Source organism: Apaloderma vittatum, unplaced genomic scaffold (assembly GCF_000703405.1).
Source record: "Apaloderma vittatum isolate BGI_N311 unplaced genomic scaffold, ASM70340v1 scaffold13538, whole genome shotgun sequence".
NCBI lineage: Eukaryota > Metazoa > Chordata > Aves > Trogoniformes > Trogonidae > Apaloderma > Apaloderma vittatum.
The window spans coordinates 1-26,675 of NW_009732510.1; the positions used below are offsets into that span (position 1 = coordinate 1).

General features: G+C 40.7%; 1 protein-coding gene across 1 annotated transcript; it reads left to right on the plus strand.

The window, feature by feature from the left end:
* Positions 1–1,589: 1,589 nt before the first annotated feature.
* On the plus strand, positions 1,590–25,044 carry FHDC1 (FH2 domain containing 1; the record flags this gene model as incomplete). The annotated part of the gene is made up of 10 exons (XM_009875558.1): positions 1,590–1,651; positions 2,216–2,318; positions 10,981–11,066; positions 11,151–11,251; positions 13,918–13,988; positions 14,091–14,198; positions 15,093–15,163; positions 17,486–17,603; positions 19,799–19,963; positions 22,999–25,044. Coding segments are annotated over 10 exons (2,931 nt in total), but the record flags the coding sequence as incomplete, so codon positions are not given.
* Between the last annotated feature and the right edge of the window lie 1,631 nt (positions 25,045–26,675).

The following is a 26,675-nucleotide window of genomic DNA, read 5'->3' on the forward strand; positions in this document are numbered from 1 at the left end:
TTAACTCTGAATATACTTTTAAAAAAAACCCAACAAACCAAAAGTCAAATTATGATGGAAAATCTCGTAGGCTTAAACTAGAAAACCCAGGGAATTAGGAGTGACCAGAGCATGCAGAGGGCCTGGTATTGCAGTTTGAGAGGTCAGTGAGAGGTCCCTGCCATAAAACATTTGAAAAAGATTAGATACTGTAGGGGCAGAGATAGTTGAACCTGTCCTGTGTTAAAGGTTTTCCCTTAATGATTTGTTGGGGGCCTCTCAACTCCTAAGGTAACCAGAGAATAAACCACAATCTATCCTCTTATCTTTGCATATGGTAAAACTGAAGGGCTTCAGGCCAGCAATCATCTAATTAAAATTAACACACTGATATCTCCTGTGTTTTCTAATCTTTGCTGGTTTGGAAGAGAGGAAGTCCCCAAATTTCAGAAAACTTTTTAATTGATTCACTATTTTCAGCAGATGAGGAGACTGTTTCCTGGGTGTGTGTTGAGGGTAGCACATTAATCGTACCTATATTTGCACTGTCATCACCTGTCTGCAAACTAATTCAATTTTGTGATGATGCCCACACTGCATTTATATATGTATTTCTAATTTGTGCACTGTCACAGAGGTCAAGACACCTTTCCAGTTGTCAAACATTGTGCAAGTCCAACAGCAGTCCTGAACATGTGTGTCTACTGAGTTGTTCTATAGTAGCAGTCAGGTAGCACTGTTAACATGGAACAATTCCCTTGTCCTTGTAAATCTCATGACTTTTGTAGCTGTTATCACCAAAATAGCTGAGGTAAAATTTTAACCGTAAAGACACAATTCTCTAAAACAGGGCAAGCATCTCAGGTTTGAACTTGTCTGCAGTTGCAGGAATTAAAACGAGTATGAAAATTAACGCTTTTATTTAGGGAAGAAAAGTTAATTTTTTTTTCTTTGCTTGATCTTCAGCATTGTGCATGTAAGATGATATAGCAAATCAGCTTTAAAATACAGGAGACTTAGTATGTGTTCCTGTTTGCTTCTAGATAAAGCAAACAGATTTGAGCATTATCTGTCTCAGTTTTTGATTCAAGATCGACTTATCTTTCTGTGAATCAGTGCATCTGTTAGTTTGTCTGAATGAAATCAGTTGTGTATACTGACCTCAGCTTAGAAAGCCCATCCTCACATTTGTTAAAAAAATCTCTGAAATAGGTGGATTTTGAAGTGGTGCTCACTAACCGTGAGGCTTTCAATATGTTACGTGATAAGCAAAGTTTTGCAGGTGCAGCCTTATGAAATAAGCAAGAAGAATGCTCTTACTTTGTAATGAAATAGAATTTACCTTGATAAGTACTTTCCTCTGTAAATGTTTCTATGGTTTTTTCGCTTCGCTTGAAAAAAGGTGTTGTGGGTGTGCTATGTATTTCCCTGCTAAAAACTAGCTCTGTAATGTGTGATCTTTGTTGACAAGAAGTGACTGTGTAGTCATTTGACCTGTAACTTGGTGGAAACTGCAAACAATTATCTGTTTCAGTTTAAGAAATTCTATCTGCATTACATGCTACTTTCATAGGCATTGGTAGATTAATCTCTCTTGTTTTCTCTCTCAGGTTTCCATTTTGGATGCAAAAAGAAGTATGAATATCGGGATATTTCTCAAACAATTCAAAAAGTAAGCTTTGATTTTTCTATGCAGCCTAGTACAAGCTACAGGTGTTTGAAATTCTTTGTAGTTCTCATCAAATGTGTTGTATGTTGTGCTCTGTTACATGTGGTGTTTACAGTTCTATATAGGTTTGTCACAAGTAACTACACTTCATAATTGGTTTTCTAATGTATTTAGTTTTGAGTGCCATTATGACTTAGCACCAGACATTTAGTGTTTCCTACCATTAGCCAGTTGAAATGGGTTTTCATGTATAGTTAAGGGAAACCCTTTTATCTCACGTAATACTGCACAAAAACTGGTTTTCACTGGCTGCTTTTCTTTGTGAAGAATTAGTAGAAAAGGAGTGAGGTGAAGGAATTTCTTTTTTTAAGAGCAAGCTGGTGATGTTGCCCTTGAGTAAAGGCATCACTTGAAGGTAGTTTTAGGACAGTGCTGCTTTGGACACTGATACATAACCTCATTGTAATTCCTTTGAGTAGCCCAGACATGTGTGTTTTTTTTTTTTCATTCGTGTAACTATTCGCCCTGCAAGTGTTAGAAATGTGTATGCTCAATTGTTTTTTCAAGGTCTGCTGAATCCATCATTGAAGATATTTATCATGGAAGAAGTGAGCCCTATGGTTCTGAACTGCTGCATGAATTTCTTAAATTATTACCAGAAGCAGAGGAGGTAAATAATGGTTTTACACAGAGCTTGTTATTTTTTTTGGAGTTCTGCTGCCTGGGATTCCAACATGAAGATCTGTAAAAGAGGAATCCCAAAGCCTTCCTGAGGCCAGGGGGTAGGAAATCAGAGTGCAAAGGTTTAATCTTTGTTTGACATGTGGTATTGAGGTTGCAGGGTAGTCATTCCCTTCGCATCAAGCAATTTCACCTACTTTTACAGTGCTTCTTAATGAGAGCAGTGATGAGGTATCGTTGTTTCTCTAATGTCCCTTATGATGTCTCATAAACATTTTAGCAAAACCTGGAACCCTCCTGTGTGCAGATAACTGCGCTGGATGGGTCAGAAAACTCAGAAAGTACATCCTAATGCAAACAAATGAAGTTTCACTTCTTTGGCACCTTCCTCACGCTTTCCCATTGAGTGTTGGTAGCCCCGTGCCACCATTTCTTCTCCCTTCTGGTTTGCTGCCTGCTTGATGCATCTGGGACCTGCCTGCTCCTGGGCCCGAGTCATCAGGTTCCAACAGAGCAGAAAGGCTGCTCCACTGTGCAGCACCCATAGAATTTGCTAACATGGCTCAATGCTCCAAAAGGAGGTGCATTGCAAGGTGCAGAATTACCAGCAGCACCTTCTGCAGAGTCCCTGTCCTCTCACCTTGTGACCAACACACAAGTGCTGCTTTCCCCTTCCAGGCCCAACCTTCAAGTCCTCATTCACATGAATTAAAGAGGCGAAGCTTCTCAGACTGACCTGGGAGCCCTGCTTAATGATGCTCAGTTCCTTGTCTGCTCATGACCCATTTGTATGTACTTGAGAGAAATGTATACCACAAACTTGACAAAATTAGCATTAGAATTGCTTGAGTGCTTCACATCAAAGTGAAACCTAGGAAATTGCTAGTTCCCCTCCCCATGCAGACTCTCCTCAACTCACCTGCTTTACCACTCAAGGTCGTACTATCAAAGCACTCAATTTCCTCCGGGCAGCAGCAAATCTCGGATCCATTCAACAGTGAAACACTTTGTGTTATTTTGCTGTCAAATATATAACCCTGAACTGGGTTGCCTTTGCAGAGAATCCTCTAAAAACTGTTATTATATGTGATTAATATATTTTTTTAGAGTTGGAGGTTATCAACAAGTTGAAATGTAATTAACCTGAAAAAAAAAAGATGTGACTAGTTCTGGGAGCTCAGAACTGTCGCCCCTCCCCTCTTAGTTTGAATTTCAGTACCTATTCCTGTATTTAAACAGAATTTATCTCCTTCCTCTGAAAGAGTCAGACAGAGGAGAATAGTGAAGTCCTAATTTAAAGTCACTCTGAGTTAACTCTGTATATATTCAGCACATTAGACAAGAAGAAGACATTTTTTTCTTCTTTTCCTCTTCCTTGTTTAGATCCTGGTTGTTACTTTATGACAAGTAGAAAAATCTTCCAAATAGTGTACTCCTATGTGTTACAAATGGTGTAATTCAGCTACAATTGTAATGTATGTTGTCAAATTTTATCAGAATTTTGTCTGCAATACTCAGCTGCATGGTTTAGATAGCCAACAGGTGCTGCTAAGAGTTGAAAAGGTATGTTTATTTCCTAGTAGGTGATTTTACAACTGGCGTGCCCCTCAAGACAGTGGGGCCAGAGCAGTTAAGAAGTGCTTTTAAGGAGACGCTTGAAAAATTAATAGAAGAGATTTTATGGTGCAGAGAAGTATTAGAAATTAAGGGGCATGAAACATTAGATTTGTTGCTGTTCCCAAGGGAAGGTTGGAAAGAGGCTTTTTCCCAGCATGCAAGTATTTGTGTGTATTTAATTAGTTACATGCTTCAGAGGTCTCATTGCTCGCCATTGGAAAAGGAAAATACCCCTTTTCCCTTTTGTTATTCCCCTCATAATTGTTTAACTTCTTGGGAGTTTTCCCCGGGGAGAGCTAGGGGGGAGGGGCAGGACAGGCAGAAAGATGAATGTCGGGGACTGATGCTTCTACTGCTATGGAAAAATGTTTCGGGACCTTCATATACTCCTGCTTCAGATATTCAAAGAATAAGCGAGTCCAATAACCCATTTACTACTGTGGCTGTGAAAAAAAAATAAAATTTTAAATTCGTCCTCTTTAGGAGCTTCAGAGGCTTTGTTGTTCATCTTTCTCCACATTTCGCCCTCCTAAATGTATATTCCTTGTTCTTCCTGTATGTCCCCTTCTTTTTTATTAGTTTATTGTCTTTCTCCTTGTCTGAAAGCTGTCACCTGGAATAATGATTCGCCATTTGCTAAGGGGGAGTGATCAGAACCATACAGTCCCTCTCCATTTATAAATAATCCAAAATCTCTAGCGATATCTGGTCAAGTGGTGTTATTTGTTCTGCTGTTCCCTAGTCTGTCTGACAGTCCCTAATTTTTTGCTCCGGTTGCTGTCTCATGTGAGATAGCTTCGGCAAGGTGTCATCACGTTGGCCTGTCCCTGCAGAATGTTGCACTCAGCCTCCGGAAGGGTTCCCTGGGATTACCCTTAGATACTTCCCCTTCTCCTAAAGACCTGCTTTGCTGTTGTAGGGGATGAGAGTTATTGTGAGCAGAGACTTAAGCAGTGAGATCCTAAAAGGTTAGTCGTTAATCAGTTGCCAGTCTTTGTGTCACCGTGGGTGGGCTTCTGCAGAGTTCCTCTTTGTATGCTCTTCTTTTCAGCAGCTCGAGTTTTTACAGTCACATTTCCCAGCAGCACAGTTGTCTTGCAGGTTGGAATGAGAGCCAAGTACCCCCTGCCAGGCATGTGTTCCACCCCAATAACTGCTTGGGAACGTCTTCTGTTGTTTTTCTATATATGGTACCGTAAAACTTTATTCTGTAGAAGTCAAAGAGGAACACCGTTCCTGGTCGTAGCTGTAGAAAGGGCAACTCTGGACCGCCACGTTTCTTTATTAACAACATTTATGGTTTGTCTAGCGTGAATAAACACTGGCTTTATACCTCAGTCTTATCTGACCTGGAAGTGTTGTGATATATAGTCACATTACCTGAATGATCATCTGGTCACCAATTTGGCATATGTGACATATTTTACATCATTTCAGTCCATTTTATCTCAGGCACCTGATGGACATTCCAGGATCTTTGAGACGGAACAGCTTTTTCACAATGGAGGCTAAATACTTGGGCTAAGAAATACATTTATCAGCAGTTGTGTGTAAATTTTTTTTTTCATTTTGCAATATTGTAATGTGGCAACTCTGTAACCTGCAAAAATAGGTGTCAGTACTAGTAACTTTCTAGCTGTTTTCTATAAAAACCTCAACAACTTTGGGTATAAATGGCAGATACTGCCTCTTTGCTGGATGTTTTTGTCAAACGGAGTAAGACCATGATTGAAATATTGGCACTGCTGTAAAGTCTTTTGTCAAACTGAAAATGTTGAGGTATTTTCAAATGTTTAATTTGAAAAACTTGACAAGTTCTTGAAGCTTGGCAACTTGAAGCTTCCTGCACGATTTTGTTCATGGCTGTGGGTGTGGTACTAGCCTAGCCATTATACAGTGGTTAAAGAAAAAAGACCAAGAACAGGTACAAAAATTCTCAGTACTCTAATAAGTAAGGTTAAGATCACTGGTTTTGTGTAAGCCCTGCTAGAAGTCCTGCTGCTTGTGCCTTACTGTGGTTAGTAGTTTTCTAAGAGGAGGAAATGCCTATTTGGAATCTCGTCTGCTTCATCCCTTTTGCTCCTTGTGTTTTTTTCTCAGGGAGCCTTTGCCTTGACTGAAGGAATGGCCTTCTCTACTTTATCACTTCTAAAAATATTGGTAGCTGTTTCTTAGAGATACCCTGCTGAAATGGCTGACAGGTGTCATTTACTGGTTTCGTGACCAAAGCAGAAGAGAAGCTTTTTAGCTGCTTTTATGTGCATATCATTGCACGCTTCAGCAGGCCCAGACTGGTAAAAGCTGAGAGAGTCCGGTGTTTAACGAGCTAGAATAGCCAGAATTTGTACTTTGAATATATACAGAAGAGAGCGTATCGTGCTGCTGATCAGCTCACCCACACACATCCATGCCCAGCTTATCGACGCAGTGTCGTGACTTACCTTTATAATGTCTCAAGCCTGTTCTTTGCTCGTATACTCTGATTTAATGCCTTACTCATCTGTCACCTGCTTTACTGGAATTGTTTCTGTCTGTCAGCTCTCCCCTTTTCAAACCATATTTGTGTAGTTAACTACTCCTCCTTTCCTCAGCCAGGGCTGTTATATGGCTGACCATCCTTCATGGCTTTCATCACCTGCTTTCTTTTTCACCTGTTATGAGATCTGCAAGTTTTTCTCTTTTTCCTTTTTTCATTTGCTGCTAGAGGTTTACCACTGCCCAGGCATGTGCCCCGTGGTGCCTCCCCACCTAATACATTAGCTGCTTTCCCACTTGCCCTTGGAGCTGGCTTACACTGTGATGCCTGTTGGGGTTTTAGTATTTTTTAACTCTGGTTTTCTTTAGTGCCCTGAATGTTTGCAATAGCATGGAAATATTTAAAAAAAAACCCCCAAACCAAAACAAAACGAAAACCAAAAAACCAAACCCCCCCAAAAACCCTAAAACCCAATAACAAACAAACAAGCAAAACCAAAACCCCCACAGATAAAATGTTTACTCTTCTGGATGCTTGCACCTGGCTTTACTTCTTTAGTTGTAACATGATTTGATTGGAATGTGGGGAAATACTTAAGCTACAAGCATATATGAGGATGAGTGGTGCACTGATTTGTACTCTTCTTCAAAGATCCTGCATAGGAGTGCAACATGCCTGTTTTCTGCCATAAAGTAAAATCCTAGTAGTTGTAAATAAGTGCTACTGGTAGCTCATAGATGACTGAGAACTTGAGTGGCAGGAGTGCAGTAGCTTTCCTGTCTGTGAGGAGTAATGAGATACTTGCAACAGTTCCAATTGTTCACAAGTAAAGTCAAAGATCAGGACTTTCTTTGTTTCATAACTGCTTTTAAAATGAACCAAATTACGTGTGTGAGAACCTCCTGTATCTAAAATCTGATTTAGTGTGCATGGGCATGCATGGACAGTGCAATTGCATATTCCATACACAAATATAATGAAAAATTAAATTAGTAGCTCTGTGCCCAATTTGAGTAATACAGAACTGAACATACAATGTAGTGATACTCTCTTGCCGTGGGTACATTATGCTGCTGCATCTTGCTATGTGGCCTTATACTGTTGTGGAAAAGATTTCGTTGTGCTCGAAGAGAGTAGATGAGGACCAGAACCAATAGAATTGTGAACAACAAAAGACATTTTTTTGTTCTCAAACTAAAATTATAAACCTATCTGCTATATCTGCTGATCGATTAGTAGCAAGCATTGTTGTCCTCCATAGCTTCTTTGCAGTTCCTGGCTGCATCTGGTATTTGATTTTGACCTCTACTTTCACACTTCTAGGAGGTGTCAGAAAATCTCAGTTCTCTTTGAGGGGACTTGGACACGATGGCTGCAGAGAGATGAGGCCAATCCAACGGGCTTTTGAGTAGCCTTGCTGGAATATCTAGAGGCATCCATCCAAAATGTGCTTCAGTAGTTTTGCACTTTGAGATGCAGAAGCTGTTCCTTTATTTTAGTGTCAATTAAGTCAAATAACTTTTTTTTTTCCTGCTTCATGGTGAGCTACCTGATCTTTTGCAATTACAAGATTTGTAATAAAAAGGCAACACAAAATAAATTGTTGTCCTAACTTTACCTTAGCTATTCCCCAGACTGTTACTGTGTTAAGACCAAGTTAACAGAGGATTTAGTCTCTTATGTCGAAAACTTAAGACCTGTCTGGAGAACCAGGCTACGCTGTGCTGAATTCCAGAATGAGGAGGACCTCATGACTCTTTTATGTTTCTATTTTGTCTGTTTGTGGAATGGGTCTCTGTCCTCTGCCTTACTTGGGTTTTAGGTTTGTTAGGTGAGCTGCTTCACTGCTTCTTGTGAAGGTAGTTTGGGAAATCTAAGGCAAAGACAGTGGGGATTGAGGTGGGTGATTTGGGCTAGAAAAAGTGTAACCAGGGGATGAGCACATTCTTATTTTAAGGATGGTTGCACAGTATTTTGGGTTGACTACTGCCCAAAGCTTTTTGTGTTGTGACATCCACACCCCATCTTACCCATCAGAAGGCAGCTTCATCTATGTCTTCTGTTGTGCATGTGTAGGAAGGATCCTCCTCTGGATGAATTCTAGGATTTAGTATTCCTTTGTACCAGTCTAGGAATTTTTTTCCTAATACGGTAGGGTAGAAGAAAGAGGATTTAATCTAGTGTCTCTAAAATTAACATTCCGCATAGATCACATTGATTGCTACACACTGTCAAAAGTATATTTAAATGTAGTACAAGTAGCATGAATAAGTTACTATTCCAGTGAGTATCTCAGGCTTATTGTTCACTTCTTGTGCATTTAAATCTAAAAATTGCATCTGCCTGTAATTGTTTGTGGTTTATATGGTCTTGATTCTGGTGATTTGGGGTGTGATTTTTGGCAGGCTGCTTTTTTATTTTTTTATCCCACTCTTCTGAATGCCTTTTCAGGTAAGCTATGATATTTGTGACATACTAAAATGAGGCTGGAGAGTTTGAAATTGTAGTTTTGGTGGCACACCACCAGGTTAAGAACACCTGCAAAGACTGAGGTAGTAGATGTCTCCCACTCCCAGCTTCATGATATACAAAAATGTATTTATTTTGGTTCTGTTTCTTGCTCGTTTTAACACCTTAGAAATAATCAGGAATGTGAAGAAGTCTGGTCTTTCCTGTTTTTTCTTGGCAGACTTCTGAACGACTCTGTGAATTAGGAGTTTTCTCAGGCCTCAGAAAAATGAGTATCCTATTTATCTTTAGAAGGTACTTTTGTCTGAGTGTCTCAAGTTAAATGGGGGGAGTAGGGTGTGTTAGAAATGGAGTTAGATAGACTGAATAAAAATTGCTCTTTGATTAGAATTCCCTTTCTTGGTTGTAAGGTTTTCAGGATTGGGGTTTTTTGTGTTTTTTTTTTCGTTTGAGAAGGAAGTTTTTTCTAATCTGAGTTTAATTTGTAATTTTTTGTTTGCTCTTTCTTAATGTGCTCTGAACATTTCTGGTTTTTTTTGTGATATGGAAAAAGAATGGGAATAAAGCACAACAAAGCTGTTAAAAGAATCCTTTTCTTCTGTTAATTTGTGATTTTTTGTTTGCTCTTTCTTAATCTGCTCTGAACATTTCTGGTTTTTTTGTGATATGGAAAAAGAATGGGAATAAAGCACAACAAAGCTGTTAAAAGAATCCTTTTCTTCTGCTAGCCCAGAATTTATTTTAAATCGCTGATTAAGCATAGCTTACATTATCTTCCTACAAATCAGTTACTTTTTTTTACTGTGAAAGCAGAAAAATATTGGAAGTGATTAATTTGGAGCTTGATGCTTTAAAATAAACTGGATATTGTGCTATATCATGGCAACCTGCTAGCTGTTGATGCTCTGATGTGATTTGCCTCTCTCCAGAATAGTTTTTAATACACTTTTTGAAACTGAAGACCATCTGTGTAAATGTGGTTGTGAACAGGCTTGAAGAGTGGTGTTATGAGAAGGAAAGATGATGGGCTGGTGTGTAAATCAGTGGAAACATAAAACTGATACTGGGCGTGAGCTTGTTGGTTGTATGAAGAAATAGTGTAATTGAGGGCGAGCTCTGCTTTTGGACACAGCTGCTGTGTTGGAAGACATGGAAGAAATTCCAGTTACGCTTAAACGTATGTGCATGGATTTTCCAGTTCTTCTATATAAACAAATAGAAAGTATGTGGGCAGATCAGTGGCTCCCAGATCATGCAAATATATGGATTTTGGTGGAGCTGGGAAGGAAGATTGACTAAATTAATGCAGCGATATTTCCTTTGCGTGTGAATTTTGTTCTGAAAGTTCTGACGAAAAGTAACTTATAATGCAGGATGCATTTATCTTTGAAATATTTTGGATGAATGAATGAAAAATACAAACTCAAGAGCATGAGATTTACCCCTTAACAGAGTTCTAGAGGAAAAGGTTGAAGCAAGTATCTGGGAAAAAAAGCCATAATTTAAACCTTAGCTGTGTTGTACCAAAGAGATCCAGGCAGTCCTCCGCTGGAAATGCTGAACACAGTTAACTTTAAGCTATGCCCAAGTGTATATCACAGTTGTTGAAGAGTTGAGGGTCATTTTTTTAGATCATCACTTAAGCAGCAGCTATTTCCTGGGCAAACAGCTAGAGAACAGCAAATGGACCAGTCAAAGAGTCAATTCACCTGGGGAAATTGGAACAGCAGTGTCCCAGGAGTACCACTGAGAGCAAATGTTAATCAGAAATCCGAATGAGGAATGGGAAATCAGGAATCATTGATAGGAAATTAGAATCACCAATTGTACTGGTGGCATTGACTTTTTTCTGCTGGACTGTTTAGCTAGGTTTTTGGGAGAAGAGTGATATTACTGGTTTTACTTTTTTTGTGATTGAGGTGTGTGCAAATTACAGGAGCTTGGACAGTGAAGCCATTCAGTCAGTCACTGAGTGGACTCTCTAGTGCCTTCTGTTAAATATACTGCTTTTCAAGATGTTTCCTCCCAAAGTCAAGTTAATCTTGATCTTTGATAAAATTCTTTGCTAGTGTTTTTTTCTCTTTTCTAGGTAAAGAAATTAAAAGCCTTTGATGGAGATGTATCAAAACTGTCTCAAGCTGATTCCTTCATGTATTTACTAATCCAGGTGCCAAAGTAAGGAGATAGTAGGTTTATTCTGTTCACGATAAATGTTCTCTTTTGTCCGTCGTTCTAAACCTGTTTGTTTGTGTGCTCCAGCTATGCTCTTAGGATTGAAGCCATGGTGTTAGAGAGGGAGTTCTCACCCTCCTGTGCTTCTCTACAGGATGACATGAAAATTATAAGACGGGCAACAAAAGGTAATTAAGCATGTTGGGGCATGCATAATACTCTTGTTTTTGTTAGCATGTTAATTAGTCTGCATTATGAAGACTAGAGCTTGAATTTCAGGTACCTTAGCTATTAAAAGGAAGCTAACTCCCCTCTGACAATTGTCATCAGGGTGTGCCTGGTGAATCTTTGCTTCCAGAATCAAAAATCTGGAGATTTTGAACACGCTAGCAGTCAGTTCATGGCCAAAGCCTGCAAGAAGTGTATCCAAAAGGGACAGCAGCAAAGGTGTCCATGGCCAGATCAGGATAAATCTTTTGAGTACAGCCCACTCGTTCCTGCATAGCTCTCTCTCAGATTGAATGTGATTGTTACACCTCTGGGCTCACTTTTTCAGAAATCCATAGAGAAAAATCTCTGTGTAGTTTGCAGATTTCTCCATTTACTGTTACCTTTTGAGGTGGCAGTATTGATGGGCTAAAATCTTTACTGTAGAGACTTAGTACTATTGCTATTCCTTTGTTTTCAGTTTCTGTTCTCTGTGTTTCTCTACATTTCTCTTCTTCTCTGTATTTCACAAGTTTTGAAATGCTGCAGCTGGTTATTTGTAAGATAATCTGGTGTCTTCTACTCTGCAGGAAAATAGTTCGTTTCCTGGTTTCATGTAGACATTAATGTTGACGTTTGCATATGCCTTAGTTATCATTTGTCCATTTCCTCAATATGAAATTCCTATTTCACGCTGACAAATCTTGTGGCAGGCTACTAGAGCACCATTTAAACTGCTTCTAGTGGTATAAAAAGATACAGTAGTAAAAATATTCAACTAGGAGCACCAGCAGTGCTTAGGATAGTAATTTTTAGTGAAAAGAAAGGAAGAAATGTCTGATGTGCTTTTCACACCAGTAGGGATTGAACTAGTTGTTCTTGACTCAGAAAAAGTGTATTTTAGCTTAGGCTGAGCTTTGAGTTTGGCCTTTTGTTGGGTTCTCTTTCAATTCATTGTTCTTTGTGTTCTGAGCAACAGAGATAAGTGAGGGAATATGTTATGTATAAAAGCAGCTGTGCCCTGTTGTCCTTCATGTCCTTCACCCAGGACATCTGTGAACCAGTTCCCTCTGGAGGAGACACTTTAGTCTCCAGCATCGGGCCGGTCATGCAAATCAGACTGATAGAGCTTCCCTGTTTTCAGTCCACTTGGGTCATGTGCTCTTCTCCATTTGGTCTCTTCATTTCAGGGTTTGTTGATAGCCTGAAGTTGTTTAGGAATTATGTCTGCTTTTCTATTCCTATCTCCTGTGTTTCCTTCCTTGTCATTAAGCTGGGAGAATATTTACTTGAATTCTAACGCTGGTAATCACTAAGGGTTAGGATGGCCTAAGTAGCCTGATGGATTCTCATCAGGCCTCCAAATGGACGTCTCTCACAGGGACGCTGAGCAGGCTCTTACTATGCAAAATCTTTAGAAGTTGCCTTCTCCTCTCAGCCTTATGACATTTGGTATTCCCTTCTGTATTCTCTCCTCTTTGTCCTTCACCTATAGCTCGTTAGGTCAAAGGTTTTCTAATTAGTTCAGTGTTTTTAGGCCGCTAATACTGAAAGCCAAAGATACAAGGGCTGTCTGCTTCCAGAATGATAGATTAGTGTATTATGTTGAGCATTTAAATGCAGAGTAAATTATAAAATGTGAACTTGGAAGCAAAATAGTTTTCAAAAGAACTTACACTGCGATCAGAAGGATTCTACCTTTTATTATGTGTATCACTGTAAAATACGGTACCTGACATTAGAGCTAGCTCATGTTATTTTTCCTGTCATATGGGCACTTGCAAATTTGGAGTTACTTGGTTTGCTGTGCCTCTTGTGTAATGCTAATTTATTAAACTTTTATGGTTCTGAATTTATGTATCTTATTTCTAAGGCAATCCCTCTGGTGACTTGTAAGCACATCTGTTGCTTTGTGTTCGTATGTGGCTGGGTGCAAAGTTGCGTGAATTCAGATGAAGCGCTGCCGTGCATTTTGCAAAAAAAAGAAATATGCACAAAACAGGCTTCTGTGATGGAACAGGTTTAAAAGGCAGTTTTATTCCATTTGACTCTCTGCATCACTCTGAATATAATTTTGTGCTAAATCATCTTTGATGTGACTGAAGTAGAATGAACGCTGCTCCAAGTTGGTGATCGTACAGAAATAAAATGATGATTCATAATGAGAGTGGGTTAAGCAAGGAAAATTTATACACTACCTGTTAGCTTTTCAGGTCTAGTAGCTAGAGCTTAAAAAAAAAATAAATTAAAAGTTGTTTAAAAGCCCCGTCCCCCAGCAGATGGCAAATGGATCCTATAGGGTTCAGAGCACTTGCCTCACACTGGAAGTAGGTGCTGAGGCTTCTTAGCCACTTGCATGAGACACTTTGCACATTGCACGATGATGCCTCAAATGTTTTGTTAGCTGCTGGGGGTTGCCTTGGAAATACCACACTTGCTAAAATGAAGATTGAATATATACTTGAGGTCTGTCAACTGTGCTTGTGAATTCGAATTATATAGTACCATTCTTCCCTTTTTCATTTTGTTTTCTGTTAAAATAAAAGTTTTCACTTTTAAAAGCTTGAGATGAAGAGAAGTTTGGTAACTGACTGCATGTATTTCTAGACAAACAATTATTAGACAATAATTTTCTTGTTCCTTGCAGAGCTAATGACTTGTGAGGAGCTGCATTCCATATTGCACTTGGTCCTCCAGGCTGGGAATATTATGAATGCGGTAAGTGGCATCCAAAATGGAGGTGGCTGATTAACCAGACTTCCTTGTTAGTATTGCAGTTCACTGATGTCATGCCTCATCTCTTTACTCATTTCTTTTTAGGGAGGTTATGCTGGCAATGCTGTCGGATTTAAACTGTCCTCACTGCTCAAGCTGGCGGACACAAAAGCAAACAAACCTGGGATGAGTCTGCTGCATTTTGTTGCTCTGGTATAGAAAAACTGTTCTGCTGGTATAAGCAACTGTTCTAAATGTAGAGCCATAGACGACAGATAATAGAAGGGGTCATGTGCCTCAGAGAAAGCAGCTTTTTTACAGCTTTTATCCTCATCTTCACCTTTCTTCACCTGCTGCAAAATTCATCAGTTTACCTGACCATACGGTCATCCTATCCAGAAACTCATGGAAAACTTAAGTTTTCTATATCATTGTCTTCATCTAACTTCCTCATTGTAGTTTTTCTCTCAGTGTCCTGAATTCTGATGCTGCGGAAGTAGCTTATTTTGATCTTTCAATCGTCCTGTTGAACCTAGAAAGCAGTATTTTTGGTAGAGTTTCTTTGGTGTTTTTTTCCTCCCTTGGTGACTATTTTTAAAGCTACTGCAAACTTTTTCCAGCTATTTTTCCTTCCTTTCAAACTTCAAAGTTTTAGAAGGGAGAGAATGTAAATGCTTCTATATGTGACTTTGGTTATCTGCGTACAAACTGGCTTTACAGATTTCCAGTCAGTTAACAGTAGGGTATTAATTGATGTTTGTGCAGGAAACATCATATCTGCTTGAACAATGGGAATCAGTAAATTGTTCTTTCCCTGACATTCTCTATTAATATATGTGGCTCATGCTCCCTGGCAGAAGCAACTATTATTGTAGAGGCAGAATGGAAGCTGTTGCTTAAAGTTTCCAGTTTTGATTCCTGCCTTTTGTGAAGGGGTGTCCTCTGCTCGATCATGTTAGGATTGAATGGGAAGAAAAACAGTGCGGGAGAGAAACCTTTAAGTGCCCTCCCCCACCCAGGTTTTAGAACCGCTGGACTTAGGGACTTCGCATGGTGGTGGAATGTTAATGGATTGTGTGTGTTTCGGTTTTGTTCTGTTTGTTTCAGGAAGCCCAAAAGAAAGATGCTGCTCTTCTCAACTTCTCAGAAAAAATTAGGCATGTTCACGAGGCTGCTAGGTAAGTCAGAAGAAAACCGAGAACTTATGGTCAGGCTGTGACTCAGAATTTTCCTATTTGTGAAACAATGAGGCTTATTCAGAGAAGTCTTGGCACAAAACCTGAGATCTTTAGAAACATTTACTATAGCTTTGAGGGCTTTGTTAGCAGAAGTATGCCTGCAATGTGCCTTCAGGTATGAGGGGTTTTATGACATGATCTTCATAGGTGTTTGGTAGTTTTGTCTCTGTCAGATACATGTGCTTGTAAGTTGCTTTTAAGGGACTGAATTAAAAACATGTTACTGTTTTTCCTTAAGTCAGTTTTCATCTGTCTCTGAGCAGACTACAATCCTTTGCCAAATCTGGTACCAGGTACAATTACTGGCTCTGGCTTCTCTTAATACTTTTTGATATTTCATTTGCTTCTCCATTTCTGTCTTGGAAGGTTTTGGGGCTCCATTGTTTTCATCTTAAAGTCTCTAGCTGCATAATTTTAAACTTAAACCCAATTCATACCTCGATAACTGTACTTGCTTTTGTGAGACACCGTGATCTAAAACTCGAAACTGGAAGCTAGCAGTCCTGGAGTTCTATTCCCAGATTTGCTACTTCCTTACTCTTGAGCTTTGGGCAATCTATTTACATTCTTTTCCTAGCTGTAAAATGGATCCAATCTCTTAGATCTGATGCAGGGTTAAGTCATGTCTGCAAAGGGCTCTGAAATCTTCTGAGGAAAGGAGTGGCCATGGAGTTAATCAGAAAATTTTTGAAGGACCACCTGTGTGGCTCTCTGCCATCCTGCCCACACAGCTTTTTGGCAGTCTGCCACGTGGCCTGCTGGGGAATGTAGCGTCCCTCGGCATCCAAGCCCCCTGGCAAACATCAAGGGAACAAGCAGAATCCCAAATCTGGTGGTATTTTTTCTAACCACTTTGTTCTTTGATCACATTTGTTAGAGCTGAAAATCTTCTGTTGTAACTCGCATTGAAATCTATTCAGGGAACGCACTCTGTACAGGAAAACGAAACAAAATGAAATACATGTCTCACCATTGGGCATGAGGAAGATCTCAAAGACAAGTGTCATCTGCAATTTGCTCGTACATCCTCCCATTTAAGCGTGTTAAAACAACTGCTATTATGTTCTTTGGTTTTTATTGTCTTGTCTTCTTTACTTGTAGACCATTCTTTTCCTCCTTCACAGGCAGAAAAAATATAGCTTGTATCTTCTGCTGCCCTTCTTATTTGCAAAAACACCCATGATATGCCCAGAACAGGGAACCAACCTTAGCAGATGAAGTAAGCAGAAAAGCAAAGCACACATCTATATTCATTTGCGTGTGCACTGACTAACTTACACATGCTGTCACCATTGGCTGCCATGTGGACTTCAGTCAGTTTGCCATAAATTCTTAAGCTTTACTATTTTAAAGTTACGCTGCTGGTGCAATGACCTTACTTAGGAGCATGTGTACAGTTGTTTGTTCTTACCATTTTGCAAACTGTAGCGCTTCAAATTCCTAGGCAAAGCTTAGTTTTCTTGTGAAAGAAGTGTCATAGATTTAGAAGCATTTAACCTCAAAGTGACTGAGAGATGTGGATGGGAGCTACCATTATATGGAACATGGGTCTCCCAGGATAAAGCTTAAATTACATCATATCGGAGCTCTTAGATTTCTAAGCTACCTCTGCACAGGAGCAGCTCTGCTGCTGGTATGTGGGAGAAGCATGAAATGTTATCACTGCTGGGTTGAGACCGTGCAGGTTGTGTTGCTGTGACTGCTTAGAAGAACATAACATGCAGTTTCATGATGCCAAATGCTAGTGCCAAAATGCGTAGTCCTGGCTGAAAATCCCTTGTGATGAACCCCTTTTCGTGCCAGCTCCTGCACTTGAACAGTCATGTAATCAACTGGGCCAAATGAATTACCCATCTGGAAGCAAAGCGTTTTTTCCTTTTCCTAGGCTAATTTTCAGTGCACAGATATGGCTGGCCATCTAGAAAAGGAGTGCCAGTACAGGCACCAGGGAAAGAAAAGTAACACCTGGTCAGAGGCAAGGTGGCACTACCCTTTCTCGCAGTGAGGTTGGGTAGGACTGGCTGGAGTTAATCATGAAACCACACCCCATGGGAATCTTTTCAGATTGCAAATAAGAAGAAATGTGCTTATCTCTCTCCTAACTTTCAGTGTCTACTCTGGAAAGATTTCCTGAACAGACAAGTCTCGTTTGATAGCCACGTTGCACCTTGTGTTTAGCTTCCATTTTTGAAGCATGTTGTGGCTAACCTGCAGGCAGCTCCTTCTCCCTCGATGAAATTCTCTGTATGTGCTATTTTGTAGGTTATCCATTGATAATGTAGAAGCCGAGCTCCACTCGCTGTCTTTCAAGGCGAGGTCTGTTAAAGACAGCGTTCGGCGAGACCCAAAGCTCTTTCACCAGATGGAAAGCTTTCTCCAGGTTTGTAGGATATCTGTGTTAACGTGTTACTGTCGCATTAATACAGGAGCATTCCTCAGCTGAACGTGATTTGTATGGACGTGTCAATAAACAGGAGCGTTGTTTTAATATGTCTGCCCTATCAGTCGTACAGAGGTGTTCCAATTACATGCTGTTTGTCAAGTAAGCGTGTTGGAAGGACTGTGTTTTTACAGGGAGGGATATTGAGTGTACATTGCCCAAGGCTTGTTAGGCAAGCGTGTTTAATGCCTGTGAAATGACTGATGAAGATCGGTAGTTAAAATACAAGACAATTTGGATTTAGTGGCTAGTTTTGTACGTTGCAGCTGTGTGCTATGCTATACTGCAGCATGTCGGTCCGAGCTGAGGCTGTGCTGTGCGTGTGAATCCTGATTGTTGGATGACTGAAGAGATATGTTAGAAGGTGGAAGGTTAAGGGACTTTTTCTCTACTAATTTACACTTAGCACAGAGTGCATATTCTGAGCCATACAATTACTTCTGGGTGGGTTCTTCTTTTCTGTTTTGGTACTGCCATGACTTCATAGACTTGGATACGTACAGCTTGAAACTTTGAAGCAGAGTTCTTGGTATTTTCTGAATACGTGGTGATGCTTGGAGAAATACATAATATACTTCAGTTAAATTATTTTTTCTGTTTCACACTATAGATAATTATTAAAAGTAAGAAAGCAGGTGTTAATCTGGAATTTAACCCACCCTGATTTTCAACTTGCAAATATATTTAATAGTCCCTGTAGTTTTTCAGGAGATGAGAAGCTGATGAAGAAGGGGGTGGGTTAAGATTGAAATACCTGTCCTCATTCACTCTGAATTGTTGGCTTTTATCCATTGCACCCAGACTCTTTAATGTTATGCTTTGACATGTTTGGGATTTTTTTTTTTTAATTTAATAGCTGGTTTTATGTAATACTACAACCATGTTTAGGCCACATTCCAAAAGAAATGTTGGGGGGAAAAAAAATCATTTTACAAATGCATACCTTGCATAAGCACTTCCAGTTTAAGTTTCTAAATTACAGGTGATACTGATTTAGAAGTCAGCTTTCATTATCTCATCTTTGTGAATAAATTACTGAAGTGTGTGGGAGGAACTAATTTTCTGTGTATGCTTTTGTCAATTGGGCACTTTTCTGGGTTTTTTTTGTTTGTTTGTTTTGGTTTGGTTTTTTAAAGACTAACAAGCCAGATTTGTTCCTACCCTGTTAGCATAATTTGCCAAGTAACTTTCTGACAGCAGGGTTGGCCTAAATGGTCACCAGTGCCTCCAGCTGCCTATTCCTGCCTTGGTGCTGCAGTGTCGGAAGTATTTAGGTGATCATGAGCTAGACAGTGTCAGAGAATAGATTTGTCTGAAAATGAGCTTTCCTTCTCAGGTCACTTTGAGTCATGTGTGGTCTCAGATCTGGGATTGTGCAAGGATGGGAGTGAATGACTGGTGATGCAGATGGGGGAGACAGAGGGGCAACTGCTGAAAGTGTTTTAAGCAGTTCTGCTGCTCAAAGCCTAGGCACAGTCTTATTCTCTTCCTCCTGAATCTTTTTCCACTAATCTATTCCAACCTTGTCTGTATAGCTCTACATTTAGAATTCAAAGTGCTACTTTATGGGGACGTTTTCTGGATATCTTAAAATATGCATAATTCCAGCAGTTCCGTACTCTTCTAGCATGAAAATCTTTTTTATTGTGGTTTAGGGTCAGCTTAAGAAGGAGTTGTTTCTGTGATGTATACCATGAAGTTAACAGCACATTTTTTTGAAAACTAGGGAGGAGGAATTAATCCACTTATGCTTAGTTGAAAATTGCAGGGGAAATGGGAAAATAAGGCACGTGGGGCTTTCAAGGGACTCCCAGGTGTGGTCTGTCATTGATTTTCTATATCCAAAAATTAAGGTTCAAGTTTGTTCAAGGACTTTTGAATTTTTGCCTGGTTTATATCCCAGTCACTAGAATTTACATTTTGATTCATCCATTTTCCCTGACCTTCCTTACTCACTATGCTGAAATGACATGTTTCCTTTTGTTAGTGGGAGTTCTCCTTCACTGTGTTATTTTCCTGGGCTCTGTAACAGCTCCTAGTTTGGAACATGAATTTCATGAGTTCCTAATATATACATGATCTGTCATGACTTCAGTTTTTCTGTGTGGTTCATGCCATTTATGTTTTTCCTACAGTTTGCTGTAAGACATCTAAAGGAGCTTGAACATCAGAAACGAGAATTACAAAAGGAGGGAAATGCTCTCATCGACTTTTTTTGTGAAGACAAAGAAACGATGAAGTTGGACGAATGCTTCCAGATATTTAGGGAGTTCTGCGTAAGATTCAACAAGGCTGTTAAGGTAAGTGGACCAAATGAGATTCTCACGCGTTTGAAATAGATACTCGCTCACATGAATTAAGTTGTTTTTTTCTGCTTAAGGGACATGTGACAAATCTTGTGGTATTTGATATATTTGCTCAAATGGCTACAGCAAACTGCTGTCTTGTGGCATTCCTTGCTGGAAGCCAGGTGGGAAATGGCCATTCTGGCCAGCCCTGTGTGCAGTCCCACTGCTCCCCATCTTCTGCTGCAGGCGGACTGGACCATCAAGATGATACATCAGCATATTGGCCTGCTTCTGAATGGACTCCTCCTTCCTCTTTCAATGAGGAGGAGATTGGTGATCACTAAGCTGAGCAGTGAGACGGGCTGCACAGACTTATGGCCTGGTGCTCACTGTTCAGGCCTTGGACTGGTAATGTCAGATCACTGGAAAGGCCCTGAGATGTGGCACCCCGTTACATGGACATACCAGCCTGGATCAGGTCTGACTCAGGCTCTCCAGTGCCCTCCTTTACGTGACTAGACACACTTGGCCAAGTGAAGAAAGGACTGGGTATGCTGATTTGTTCTTTCAAATGCTTTTTGTGAGTGAAAACTCAGAAATGAGACAGTCCTGCAGCACCAAGATACCTCACCCCCATGGTGACTGTTCATTTATGAAGTATCCTGAGTTGGTCCCAAACGATTTAAGAAGGATACTAAGATGAAGGAGCAGTATTGGCATTGGTTACAGCTTTGATTCAAGAAAGCCTGTCTATTGTTACAACTATTTTTCAGGCCTTTATAAATAACATGAATTAGATGGATCCACACATTTCTTTATTTTTCTGCCTTATGCAAGCTGCGTTTGACAGCTCTTTGTGTATGATCTTCAGTTCAGAAGAGAGAACAATCTTGATTTGTGGCAAGCTGACAGAATGTTCAGCTGACATGTCTGCTGTACCATTAGATTACCTAACCTTCACCACCCAAGGCAGCATGTAGTTATGCATGTGTGTGAACATTATACAAATATGTAAAACCAAATGCTGGTAACTATTGCAGATGTTTTGGTGAGAGGTGAGTTCAAGCATATGTGTTCAATTATTTGGGACTGGAGATTTTATTCTTAGTCATGCATTACAAGTGGTTGTTGGCTAGCTATTACTTTGAGGTCCAGTGGAGATCTTCCTTCCTCTCTCTGTAGTAAATAGTTACACTCTAAAAATGACAAATTAGTCTCTTATTTGCAAATACCAAGATTTGTTTACTAGGTATTTTGTGGGGATTAACCTCTGTCCCTACAAAATTAACGGAACAATTCAGAATACAGAGTGTGGTTCTGGCAAAAAAATGCAATGTGTGACAGCACAGCCAGCAATCTAAAAAGATGGCTCATACCACAATGACCATGTGCACGTACTTCAAAAGTGTAAACATCTTTTGCAATTTTGTAGCATGTCCATGTGTGCTTAAAATAGATTTTTTCATTTGAATAAAATTTCCTGAAACATGTTTTGGGTGAGGTTAAAATGTTGTGTAACTAATATGGAAAATGATAATAATATCTACAACTATTTTTAACCATTTCTCTTTACAGTGGGATATTTAAAGTTGAGCTTTAGCATTTGGCAAGATTTCATTCTATAATTCCATACCTGTGAAAGAAAGCTCCCTGCCACAGACATTTTTCCTGAAATGCAAGTTGTTTTCTCCTTTTTCCTTTCTTAGCTGTTCAGGTTTCTTAGGTCTCAAATGCATCTTATCTTTCAGAGCCCAGTGTAGTCTGAAATCTTCTTTAAGAGGTATAGATTAAGCCGTTCATCAAAAAAAGCTTTAGGATTAGGTTTTTGTTTACTGAAAGCTTTCAGGTGATTTCTTCTAGCTGTGGCAGCTCTTCTGTTGTCACAACAATGGGAAGACCAAACTAGACATTGCTTCACAAAAGTAGAGGTGTGGTTTTTTTAAACAGTGTGTCATTGCTCAGAGCAGATTTAAGAATGTGCTGGAAAATTATGTAATTTTTGAATCCTCTGTCAAGACTAGCCTCCTCCTTCTTTCTTTTGCTATAGCTGTACTGACTCTAGAAAACCAGGTTTTCCATTTCAGAAAATAACCTGGAGAGTTCAAGCTGAGGTTCAGCTAGATTAAATACAAAGCCTAGAGGTGACAGTTAAAATGTTGATATTTGCTGTAACCCCCTGCTAATGATTTTAGTAAAAAGGTGTTACTGTGTTGTCTTTCAAACACAAACTATCTCTCTCTCTAACTTCCTGAACCAAAATCCCTCAGCCTAGCTGCCAAAATCTCTAGTCTCCCCTGAGCATCTTCTGTGCAACTGTTGCCAGTTTTTGAAGCCAACAGTGAATATGAGATCCAAAACTGGAATGAGGCATTGATTAATGGTCCCTGAGCGGCATCAGTTGATGTCTAGTGATGATGAGGCATTGTGTAAATGTTTCTATTTGCTTTTGTATGCAATTAAATAACGTCTTTTCACAAAGCTTCCAACTGGTAGTGTTCAAGTCAGAGGTAAGTAGCCCTCCGTAGAAACTGCGTTTGCTGAGGAACCATTACGATTGTAATAAGGGAGGATGGAAGGAACACATTGGTTGTGTGTTCAGCAGACAGGTTTGTCTTAAAATAGGACTGTAATGATCAGGTAGAGGTTTACTCACCTGGTAAAACTGCCAGATTTAAATTTAGTGGGGACTTGAAGCTCTCCATCATATAGCAGGAACTATGACTGGACCTGACATTTTCTGGGGTTTGATAGGTCATGTTCTCGGTCTCTGCAGGGACTTGTGCTTTTTTTTTTTTCCCCCCCCTTTCACTGCCGAGGCTGATGTGTTGCCAGCATTAGTTATGCAGGCAACTGCTCTCCATATGGTTAAAGGCTGTGGTTGTCGTGATGATTTTGTGTGTGTGTGTGTTGGGAATTGGGGAAGGGTGATAGCAGTAGGAGCTAACTTTGATGGGAAGAAATAAAGGGAATGGTAAAGGAGAGTGTGACTTGTTCTCATGCATAGGATACTGTCCTCTGAGATGTGTATTTATGCTCTTCCTCATCAGGAAAATAGGGAACGAGAGATTCAGGAACTTCATAGTCTGCAAAGGCGAAAGGAGCTGGAGGAGAAGCGTCGATCCTGGGCGGCTGGAGAGCTTGGGAGCTTTGGGCGGAGCAGCAGTGAAAATGATGTGGAGATGTTGGCCAAAAAAGGACTTGAAGAATTTCTTCCCTTCTGGCAGCAGAGACCTCAAAGCCCTTCGTACAGAAACCCCAATTCCAGACGTTCTCGACTTTCTTTGGGGATTACTGCGGACAGGGAGTTGCAGAGTTTTCTGGAAATCTCCAAAGATGAGGATACCAACAAGTTTAACAGCCTTCCCCGTGCGAATGCCCGACAAGCAAGACCAAACGTAGCCTGGACTGAATCCAAAGAAACGAGAGATCTCAACTTAAATACCGTGCACTTAGACCAACAGTCTGAAACCAAAGTGAAGAGTGGCGGCCTACTGCAGATACCTCCAGCTCAGCCCAGTCACTTCAGTGGCTCAACCGGTCCTGGTGCCCGTTACTCACAGAGAGGTGCCGACCAAAACGTGCACAATTCCAATGCGTCCTGCGAGGAGTCCACAGATATAAACGCCCTGGCCCTTGCGATTGAGGAGCGTGAACTTGTTAAAGGGTTACGCAAGTTTGATATTCAAGGAGCAAAGCCTGCAGAGGATACGCCCTTAATATACTTAGAGGATGCTGGTGGAACAGACTTGGAGACTCTAGATGACCTAAGCTTTCATTCCCTTAGCACTGTGGATGATGACCTGCCCCCAGCATGCAGAAGTTCCAGAGAGGCCCACGACAATAAAGCCAAGGAAGTGGGTTGCAAGAGTGAAGCTTCAGAGCCCAGCAGCAGCAGCCCTGTGTCTATGGATACAAGTGTTTCAGGAAGCAGGGAAGAAGGTCCAATGTTTTACGTGTCAGATACGACGACTGATTGTTCTTTGACATTGGATTCTGAAGAGGGAAATGATTTTAAATCAGCAGGCCATGAAAAAGGAAGTGAGGCTGGCAAAGCACGCTCTTCTGGGAACGATCCTCCATACAGGGCTAAAACATTCTTCTCAAACCTAAATTCTGCTTCTGCCAAGGATGTGTCTCTTCACACTTCCGCAAATGATAAGGATGATGCCAATAGCAAGCATGCCCTTCCTAAAGAAAAGCCCATGAAAAACAAAGACCCAGCAGGACCCAAGAGAAACTCTCTAAAAGATAGATCTCCGAGCTCCTCAAAATCCAGTGGCACTCGCCCTAGCCACACAGCTCCTTCCAGGCCTGTAAGAACTTTGAATGCCTCTGAAAATGAAAGTATGAGGAAAGTGGTGCCTATTTCTCGGTCAAACAGAGCACCGAGCAGCGTGAAAAAGCCGGAAGCCAAGCCAGCGCTTCGTGAAACTAGCACAGTGGAAAGCCGGCTGTCTCGTCGCAGCTCTGTCCGAGGCACAACAGACACACTGCCAAGAAGTCCTTACAGGCACAGCATGTCAGTAGAAGAGCCAAAGTTACAAAGGGGCACTGTCACCTCGAGCAGTGCTCATTTTGAGAGGGACCGAGTCTCTCTCAAGAAGCCAAGCTCTAAACCCGTTAGGAGTAACGTCAAATCAAAGATTGATGAAATGAAAATGTGTCGCACCAGCGTAAAACCCCAGACCCCTACGGATGATGGCAAGGTTACCACGGTCAGTGTTCCCAAAACACCATCCACTGTCCCAAACTTTGCAAGGAATACAGTGGCTTCTTCTTCAAAGCGTGCAAAAGTGGATCTGTCCAGCTCTTCCAGACCTCCAATCTTCACGAGGTCTGTGTCCCAGAGGCTGCCAAAAGCAAAGCCAGCAGCAAACTCTGATGACCTGAGTCCAAAGGAGAACAGTGTGAGTACCTTGAAGAGGGCGAGCAGTGCCAGAGTGGTTGGAAGAAGCATCCTGCAGGGAGAAGCTGTCAACGCTAAAGGAGAGCCTGCACCAAAGGAGCAGGGAACAGTGGAAAAGACCTCTCTCAAACTAAAAGATGCAAACCGGACCACAATTGGTAAAATATTGAAGCCGTTACTGAAATAAGGGAGGGGTGTTTTGGTTTTTTTTGAATCTTGGGATGTGAACACTTGTTCAAGCACTGGATGTCTCTGTCATGAAACTCCTTAAAGCAGTAACATTGCCGATAAGCAGCATCAGGTGCTCAGTAATGTACGGCACACCGTTGGAAAAGGGCAAGTAGTTGTGTTGTGGTCTAAATCCTTTTTTATGAATTTGAATGTGTTTGAAGCTACTGTGATAGGATGCAAGCCTAACAGCAAATCTTTTGTGTATTTGTGGTACAGAAGGTCACCAAAAGCCAAAAAGTTTGAAGAACTTAAACTACAAGGTGAAACACTTTGTGACGGAAAGTGTGGATAAAGGCCAGTTTTTGTGTACATAGGATTCTTCCTAGACTCAAGCCTTTGTGCTGGTCGGTTCCTTATTCGATGTCAAAGTGAATCCTGTGGAACAGTACTGAAAATGAACTTGGGTGATTGTGCGTTCTGTTGCTTTCAATTCCATGGATTCAGGAACTCTTCTTGCCTGTTGCGAAGTCCATTGCTGGCAATTGGACAGACTTGGGAACTGCTGGCCAAAAAATAGTAAACCAAGACATTTGCTGTTTGTGGCTGTCTTTAACCTCACTGAAGAATTTATAGCATGTTTTATGAATGTGTATGTGTGTCTGGAGAAGGCTTTCTGCTGGGCAGGAGGTTTGTTCTCTAGGGATGTGGCAGCCTTGTCTTGCATGCACAAGTGGATATGGCTGGTGCTGTGTTGAGCAGCACGGCTGGAGGCCGTGCCTGTTGGAAGGGCCCTCAGTAACCATTGGGATGGCGACTACCCCTGACTCGTTTCAGTCACAAGTAAACTTGCCAGCTTTTGGTCATACAGAAGTGCCATATATTCATGATACATATCAAGGATGTTTGCAGTTCAGCTCTTGAAGGCTGCCATGTAGTGCTGAGCACTTTCTTACCATTCCATGTTTCCACGGGTTTATCTACTACCAAATTACTTGAATGTTGCAATGGCGCTGATCAAGCCATTAATTTCCCTGCCACCACCACCGCCTCCTCTCCCTCTTCTTGTCAACATGAATATTTAGCATGAAACACAGAGCATACGCATGACAATGTTTTTGTAGACTTCCTTGGTTGCTTCAGATGTGGTTTTTAATGTTCAAAGACTCTAAAGGACGAATTAAACTAGTATTTGATAAGCTTTTTACAAAATAAAAACACCTCTCTTTTTTTTTCCTGCAGATACAAATTTTAAGTCCTGTCAGACTAAGGTACAGAGAATGAGGGAAAACTTGCTCAGCATGCTGTGCATCTTCCCAAGAGAAATGTGTGTAGGTGGGGAAACTGATCGCTGTTCTCCTAAGCATCTTATTTGAAGAGTTGCCTTTTTATTCACTTTACGAGTGAAGCCTCATGTAAGTGTAAAATGGAAGACAAAAGGAAAATCTCTTCGGACAAGTGGCATTGACTTACTAGTGGTAGATCTGTTTGTCTGCTCTATCCCTCTGTGCTCGGGGAGCGTAATTCGATGAGAATGAGCTATTTAATTGCTCACATGCTTCGCATGGGCTGTATCGGGGACAGCTAGCTTTGTGATTTCAGTTTGGCAAGGAGCCTTTAGCTCGTCCCATGTACTAGCAAGTCTTGATG